At 37.4% G+C, this 9,162-nt stretch overlaps 1 protein-coding gene across 1 annotated transcript in view; it reads right to left on the reverse strand.

Annotated features, from left to right (window-relative positions):
* Nucleotides 1-7,299, reverse strand: part of LOC134658649 (uncharacterized) — a 48,609-nt gene extending 41,310 nt beyond the window's left edge. The window contains exons 1-3 of the mRNA XM_063514301.1: nucleotides 7,222-7,299; nucleotides 5,674-5,823; nucleotides 4,501-4,606 (exon numbers count right to left, since the gene is read on the reverse strand). Of these exons, the coding sequence (XP_063370371.1) occupies nucleotides 4,501-4,606; nucleotides 5,674-5,823; nucleotides 7,222-7,299 (334 nt within the window). The remainder of the gene's footprint in view (nucleotides 1-4,500; nucleotides 4,607-5,673; nucleotides 5,824-7,221) is intronic.
* Nucleotides 7,300-9,162: the final 1,863 nt, after the last annotated feature.

The following is a 9,162-nucleotide window of genomic DNA, read 5'->3' on the forward strand; positions in this document are numbered from 1 at the left end:
TACTACTTTTAATTCAAATTCAAACACGGTATAAGGAACTCACATAATGATAATGATATTTTAAATGAATTAATAATTCTGGATGAATAATTTCTTGATAGTTCTGTTATTATATGTTCGAAGGTCCACAGCCCCTTTTGAACGCATGCGAAAATTATCAATTTTTTTATCCTTTTTCACAAAACGTCTTACATATTTAAAAAAATTATGATATTACTGAGCTGAGATGATATTCAGTTTTTGCCAATCAACAAAGATAGTAAAAATATCATGTAGTTTAGGAAAAAAAATTATATTAATGATTGTGTGACTTAAAGACGCATATTATGGTACAAAATAAATGTGTACCTTTACTGTGCTACTTTTTTTATTGTTTTAAGAAAGATTCGTGGTCATTTTACGCTTTTTTTTACTGAAAATTGATGTGAAAACTGATTTTTGAAGGCAGTTCCGAAAGTACCGAAAATACCGGGAAATCCCGGTTCCATTTTTGCCCGGTACCGAAAATCCCGGTTCTTTTAAACAGTACCGGTTCTGCAATCCCTAGACTAGCCACCAACTAATTTTACACGCAGACGCACTAACTGCATGGTAATTAGCCAGTTTCACTTAATTAAGTTTGGTATCTATCCTACAAAAAGGTTTCACTGCCGAAATTTTGTTCTGTTCTCAATCACGAGAGTGCAAACTATTTACCTTCACGATAACTGACTGATAGTTTGACGAAAATGATGAAATTGATGTCAATAAAATGACATATTTCATATGTCACGCAAGATATGCGCAAGATAAAATCTTTAAATTTGATTGACTGTAATAAATAAAATTCGCCATGCCGCATTATCCTTCGGCTCATTTAGCGGATATTCACTTTGTGTACGGATTTGGAAACCCGAAAAACTATGTGCTTCCGGCACGACGGACCCACTTCAGCCTCGTTCCCAGTTCGTAAATTGGCTAAACGAACAATACCCTGAGCGGTGGATTGGCCGTGGAAGCAACGTCCTAACCTGGTCCCCGGTCACCCGACTTAACGCCATTGGTTTTTTTTCTATGGGGAACTCTGAAAGATAAGGAAGGAATACTCAACACCAGTGAACTCTGGAGAAGAATTATTAATAAAAATTCGAACGGCTTCCGAAGAATTATTAATAAAAATTCGAACGGCTTCCGAAGAAATAAAGAACACTTTTGTAAACCTAAATAATGAAATCCGTTTAAAATTAAATCTTTGTGCTGAAAACGGTGGTACACACTTCGAAAACCTAATTCATTAAATTAATAAAAAAGCGTAATTGTTTAACATAGTTGTTTATTTTACTTTACTCAGTATAAATCAACACATCGAGAATTTAAAATACGTACTGATAAGCATGATCGATATTTTAACAAAAGGTCATTCATTGATTTTAACAAAGTAATCATCCCTTTCCAGCTGTAGTATGAGTTAAGACAATAAGAGGCATGATTTCTTTCGGATATAATCATGGTTAATGGCTTTGGTTACCTCACTCAAAGGAAAAGATTTTATCGCAAAGTTTCAACAATAATAACTGCACTGTACCTACTGTTGTAGTAATTAATAAAGTTTTGATACAATTTGTGGTATTTTGAGGTGCCAATCAATTGAAATAATTTCAACGTAAACATGATCCTAGACATAACTTGACACTTCTTGTCATGGAACACATGTCACTGCATTCGCCGTGCATCGTATGATATCGGAGTGATTCGTGAAATGTCATGCTCGCTCTCTGTTTCTCTACTTGAGATTAATTAAACTCGCTCACTCTCTGAATAAAGGTTTGTTCACAAAGAAGCGGTAAATTAATATGATTTAATTTGTACTGAAATAGTAGTTTAATTAAAATATGTAATCGGACCCATGTTGATAATATTGATATAACATTATTTACTCGTACTGTCGTCAAAAATACGTGGTTTAATTCTTTCGGATTATTAAATCCCGCGGTGTATAAGATGAAATGATGCATTAATAAAACTTTAGTTAATTAACAATATTATTTATATTATATTAAATCATTAACAACTTTGACAGCACGATCTCTTCGCAGGTAGGTGCTCTACAAGGAGTTTATATTACAACATTATTTCCAAGGAATAATCTCTCATTGTTACGAAAATGTTGGTAGGGTGGCTTTAGGTTACTTTTCGTTCATATCGTCTTGGATATGGGTGAACATGGTGTTAATACACTCAGTATCAATCAACCTGTAAAGATATTGTAGCCTGGACTTTTCTCGAAAAATCTTCTAGAAAAATTTACGCTCATGTCGTCTCGGATATGAATATATTTGGTATCAGTGCATTCAGTATAATATCCTGAACACAAATATATGAGATGACAAGCGCGAAAGTGGTGAGGGTAGTTGCTGTGATGCAAAGTTTTTACCATTTTTCTTTTAAACATACCATGTGGGGTACCAAATGAAAGGGCCTTGTGAGTAGATCACAAATATATAACATACTGTAACACTTTTACTACTTAATCCAACAAATTATTTGAAAACGTTCAAAAATTTCACAATGAGTTGATTTCCAACTGCTCTAAATTGACTAAGATAACTTGATCCCAAGTTTCCTTGCAATTATACGTAATCGAGGGCCAGGCTCATACTAGTTCTCATGTCGCGATGCGCTATCGCTAACAAAAACTAAGCGTTACGAATTGCTGACATTTGCTTCTTTTAGTTTCACTCTACTCAAGCATCGGATGACAGGATCGTTGAAAAGGGACAAACATATCCTTTGACGTTACGTTACTCTTCTCGTGAATTGTCAAATTTTAAAATTCGAAATTAGCTTTGGAATTTGTCCGGGTGGCTATTCGAAGTATAACTTGGTGGACCGTACTTACTAACCAAATAAGTTTGAGATCCAGTATCATAGATAGTTGTAAGACTTCAAGGGTCTATTTATATCTGACTATGCATCCTGTATTCTAAACGTTTTGTGAATAGATATAAAAATTGACACCTATCATTTTTCACATAAACACAGACACTTTATGTATTGAATTATTAAACCTTAACGCAATGCCATAAGTCATAAGGTATATTTTCCTAATATACCTTGATGCTAATTCGAACTTTGTTATAAAAGATATCATTTTATATCATTCGCGCGTGCATTTCACTCGTAATAGATGAAATATGTATTGGTGCGAGCGAGACGGTTGGGCGAATGATAACAAAATGATATCTTTTTGACATCTTAAACAAAGTTTGACTTGGCCTTTGTGGAAGCCTGGAAATACAGCATACTTCATTGACTTTTTATGCTGGAAATTGATTTAATTATTGCGAGAAAAATAAGTATGTTATTCTTCAATAACTTGTACAGTTACTGCCAAAAAACTAGAAGTGTCCATTAATTGTGTAGAACATTATTTGCTGTTTGTTTCCAAAATCATGCTGCTATTCTGCGAATATAGCAGTTCCTCGGGCAGATAAATTAAACATGATCGAAACAGATACTATTAACCACAATAGTAAACTTTTCTCTCAGTGTGGGATATTCTCGGTCATGACAAACTTACAAAATTATTGTTTTTTTCATTAAATCTATAATTAATATTATTGTCGGGAGAAATTCTGACCGTGTAGTCGTGTAAGCTTCATAGCCCATTCTTCAAAAAATCTCTAGTGTGAAATTACTGTTTAGGTAGTATAAAATATAAAATAAAAAAAATGTTATTTCTCAAAAACGGGAACAGATATCAAGTTGTTAATTCGCAGACGGGTATTCAATATGATATATAATTCACCCGTGTAGAAACATTTGACTGTGCAATTAATGTAACTTTAACTTTATATTGACTCCACTATAAGTACAATCTCGGTCGATCGATGTTCGAAATGACATTGATATGTCACAGATTTCAATTGTTTGGTTGAGTTACATGTAAAGCCCGTGTTACAACAACGCTGTATGCTACATTTAATCAGTTTTTAAACCTAATTTTTTTTTGTAAAAAGAGCAAAAAAAAATTTTTTTTTTTTTTTTGAAAATTAACTATGCCATTTAGTTCTATTAAACGTACTTAACCATACCCCGAAGTTAACGGAATTCAATATAAACACGGTGTATAGGTACTTAATTATATTCTGGCAAGCCAATTTTGTCAGTAAAAAAGTAATTGAAAAATATATACTGTGCAAATCGGTTCATCATCAATACCTACGGAAATTCCAGAATTCCAAATTACACAAATATCTGAAGTTCTGAAGACGCCTTTATTGTCAAGGCGTTAGTGTGCGTGTTCACATTTTGTGAACACCACACCGCCGGCCGCTCCGGTATATCTGATGGCGACTGTACCACACGTTACCTAAGCCACATCGACGTTATGAAGATAAGTTAAAGATAAGATAAAATATAAGAAGGATAAGGAGGAGGACGATAAGGATATGGAGGAAGGAAGGAGTTGAATGAGGACAATAGATAGTTGATAGGGATAGTTGCAGCAAGCAAAAGTACCTCTCATGCAGTGAGTGACAGGCTCGCTGGGGAACTCCCGCGCAGCAGAGATCGCGACGCTCGCCACGACCAGCGCGTACCATATGTTGTAAACCAGGTCCATTATCTAAAATACAGTTACAGACAATATCGTCGCGGCCTTGAACCACATCAACAATATTCTGCTCTTTGACCCAACACTGGACTTGTTCTTGCAGTCGGAGTCGAGATTTCTGGCCACAGCCACTCGCTATTTTAACTTAATTCACACTCCTACCACAATACAGTATTAATAGAGAACTTGTGCATATATGTTACGTCTGAATGTGTACCAAAATTAATGTACCTATAAAAAATTTAAGTTGACACACTACCTATAAATTGAATTGTATGCATGTTTAACAAATAATTTAACAATATGCTATCTATATTATTAATAATTTTATATTTTTTGTACTGTGACCTATAACTTTCATGTTTGGCAATCTGCTGTAAATGTAAGTTGGTTAAATAAATAAATAAAATAAAATATCAAAGCTTCACAAATAGAGATATGTCTACTAATCCCTACTAATATAACTAATATAGTCGAGATTTTCAATGAATTGCAACAATTGTAACGGGCAATGGGGTTGGCCGGTCGAAGTATTTAGCAGATGGCGCCATCATAGCTTGCCCTGTCAATCCATAGAATTGTGTCATTTTTTTTGTTTTTTCAATGCCCTGGATTCCCGACCTTTAAGCCAAATCTCAGAAAAAGGGGCAAGCTGTGATGGCGCCATCTATGCAAATTTTTGACAGTTACCTTACTTACCAACCCCATTCCTTACTTGTAACCTCCGCTCCGCCTGTCTACTCAGCGCGGAGCGGAGGTTACAAGCAATGCTATTGGTTGATTCCCTAATACATCTCCGCTCGTCGCCGCCTCAGCGAACACTTGGACAGGCTGCCTTATAATTGACACAGTTGACTCGTTTCTCAAAAGCTTATTGTAACTTCCTTATTAGAAGTCCCTTTCTAACAAAAGCTGTCAAAAAGTGACATCCGCTTGTATTACAAGTTACAAGCTTTTGAGAAACAGGCCCCAGGTCCACTCCTAACTGTACATCGGTAGACCTTATTACAAAGGGCATAAGATCCACCTACAATTAACAGTGTGGCCGATGGTACTACCAATGGTCAATGAAGGCTAACCAATACTTCCTCGAATCGGCACCTGGTGATGGTCGCCATCAAACTGCCCAGCACGAGCAAGCTGAAGACGGCGTTCAGCAGCTTGCTCTGGGAGAACCAACAGACCAGCTCCAGGATGTACTGCCACGTCCACCAGCAGCGGTACTCCGGCTGGAGACAGTTTTGTACTCATTTTTAATTACACAAACGGGTCTACCGCGATATACATTTTTATAAACTTTTATAAACTAATTTATTTAAATTTTTATAAACTAATTTCGGGTCATTGACTTATATCTCAGGACTGGCCTTACGTGCACTAAAAATAGTACTAGTTCAGCGGTGTCACTCACGAATTCGAGCCCATCATGTAGTCTAACGCAACTAGTTGCGACCAATAGCGCGGCCGCGCGCGCGTGGTGCGAACTCATCAACCAATCGTGTTGCAGCGTTTTCACACCGCTGTACTGGCCCCGTTCGTGCTATTCTTATTGCCCGTAAGGCTAGTCCTGAGATATAATATAATTATGTCAATGTTTCGGGTAGTTTAGTGGTGTTTTATTAATATCCCCCTTGACATTTGCTGAGTTGTCAGTCTTTCCGTGACCACAGCTGGTGCAACTCAGCTGAAACGTCGGAATTTAAGGTAAAAACAATGAAATTATATCGCGGTAGACCCGTTTGTGTAATTAAATATGTGTACAAAACGCTGGAGTTTAAAGTGTTATAGTTTTGTACTCTTCAGCACCGTGGCGCCACCGTCATTACAGATGTGAAGTTACGAAAAGTTTACAAAAAGTTCTCGGATATCTGAGGAAATTTTCTGAGGAGATTCGTATTTAACCTCTAGCCGCCCAGAGTCCTATAAAAAGGTGTCTCATTCCATTAAGAGCGTGTGATTTGTAATCCGGAGGCCGCGGGTTCAAACCCCGGCTCGTACCAATGAGTTTTCGGAACTTATTATGTACGAAAATATCATTTCATAGGTATTTACCAGTCGCTTTTCGGTGAAGGAAAACATCGTGAGGAAACCGGATTAATCCCAATGAGGCCTAGTTTTCCCTCTGGGTTGGGAGGTCCGATAGCAGGCGCATTCGTAAAACCGGCCAAGTGCGAGTCGGACTCGCGCACGGAGGGTTCCGCACCATCAACAAAAACAATAGAGCAAAACAAGCAAAAAAACGGTCACCCATCCAAGTACTGACCCCGCCCGACGTTGCTTAACTGCGGTCAAAAATCACGTTTGTTGTATGGGAGCCCCACTTAAATCTTTATTTTATTCTGTTTTTAGTATTTGTTGTTATAGCGGCAACAGAAATAAATCATCTGTGAAAATTTCAACTGTCTAGCTATCACGGTTCGTGAGATACAGCCTGGTGACAGACGGACGGACGGACGGACGGACAGCGGAGCCTTAGTAATAGGGTCCCGTTTTTACCCTTTGGGTACGGAACCCTAAAAACTAGTGTCTTCGCCAATTCTAGGGATTAGTTGCCAAGAGGATCCAGGCTCCAATGAGCCGTGGCAAAATACCGGGACAATGCAGTGTTGCTTTTTTTGACAACTTACTTCGTTCTCGATCTCAGCGTCGACCCCATACAATTCAGTCTGTTTTCGTTTAAAATATCCTGTTATTTTCTTAAACATTTTGCACTATTCTATCGTAGTCAACTTATTTATTGCATATTTATCACAGGCATAAAATTTTCGCGCTCATTCTATATCTATGATATTTATTGATATTATTCTAAATTTGACTTTGTCAATCTTTGATACTTTGATATTCAACTTCTTTTACCTATGCAAATAGGTACTTACCAAAGAGAATATAATCATATCAGCATACGATCACGCTATCACAGCGCTATCACGCTTGATCACGCTAAGCAATATTCATCAATATTCATAATGAAATTAATAATAAATTAATTGTGATAAATAATGAAGTTTATGTTAATGTCAACAAAAAAAAACAAATATAGAGTATAGTCTATGATATTTGATTGTCAATATCTATGGTCAATATAAAACAAAATGAGAGTGTTCTTCTTTGTATGAGACGCCATTACTGTAGTTTTGCTTGAGATTTAATAAACATTCATTTGGTGTTATAACAAGCTTTTCTTTCCTGCTTGGAGCCCTAATCCTAATAGGTTACGGGCCCAGGCACGGAAAGTGGTAAAGAAGTAATTATGACAAATTTTTACGCACATTGGTGTCGTCGGTTCTAACAAGCCGAACAAGAGGAAGTAAGTCGTAATAATGGAGAAACTGGACAGCAGCAGGGCCGTTATACTCGGCGAAAATAATTGGCCAGCATGGAAGCTACAAACTACTATTGTGTTGAAAGCGAGAAAATTATATAAAGTAGTAACAGAGGTGTGTGCGGAGACAATTACAACAGCAGAGAAAGAAAAATGGGATGATTTAGACAGAAAAGCCCAGGAAGTTATTGTTTTAAGAGTGGAAGAGGCAGTTTTAAACTATTTAGCGACATGCGAGACCGCAAAAGAGATGTGGGACAAGTTGGAGACTGTTTACGATTCTAAGTCGAAGGTGGGCATTCATTTAGTACAGCAGAAGTTCTACAACCTTAAATATGAAGCGCCCATGGCGAAATATCTGACAACGGTTGATGAAATCGTTAACAAACTAAAGATGATGAAGGAAGACATTTCAGAGAAGATGGTTATCACGAAGATTCTCATGAGCCTACCAGAGTGCTACAAGCACTTTATTTCTGCATGGGAGTCAGTTGCAGCAAGTGAGCGGACTTTGAAGAATCTTCAAGCGCGTTTACTGGTGGAGGAGGAACGCAGCGGAGCTAGTAAAGTGGAAGTCGAAGCCACGTCCGCTGCGCTGCTGAGCAAACATAACAACGCAAGATTCATCAAGAAGGCTGATAAAAATGAAAGTTTGAAATGTTTTGAGTGTGGAAAGGCAGGGCATTTTAAGAAAGACTGTAGAAATAGGAAATGTAATTATTGTGGAAAGGTAGGTCACCTTTTTAAAGATTGCAGGGCAAGACAACAGCCACAACACCCAAGAGTGTCGAGGGCTCCTAATGCTTACATCATGGAGAGCTCTTGGACTGGACGTGCATTTGTGATGGACTCGGGAGCCAGCGAGCACATGTGCAAATCCAGGGAGCTCTTCTCCAAATTCACAGAGGTAGAAAATAGATGGGTTACTGTTGGTAACGGCAACCAACTAAAGGTATGTGGTGTTGGCTCTATAGAATTGAAGGCAAACAATGGCTGTGAATATATAGACTCAGTATTGTTAGATGTGTTGTATGTGCCAGAACTTAAAGTCAATTTATTCTCATTAATTTGTGCCTTTGACAACGGGTATAAGTTGATTTCAGGTAGTAAGATATGTAAGTTTGTTAGATGGGGCCAAGTAACATGCACTTCATATCGCAAGGAAAATCTGTTTTTAATGGATTTCGAGTTTAATGAAGCAGTTGCTTTCGCAACTACTAGAAGCGTCAATGAATGGCATAGTATC

This window comes from Cydia amplana, chromosome 23 (genome assembly GCF_948474715.1).
Source record: "Cydia amplana chromosome 23, ilCydAmpl1.1, whole genome shotgun sequence".
In the NCBI taxonomy this organism is placed as follows: Eukaryota; Metazoa; Arthropoda; class Insecta; order Lepidoptera; family Tortricidae; genus Cydia; species Cydia amplana.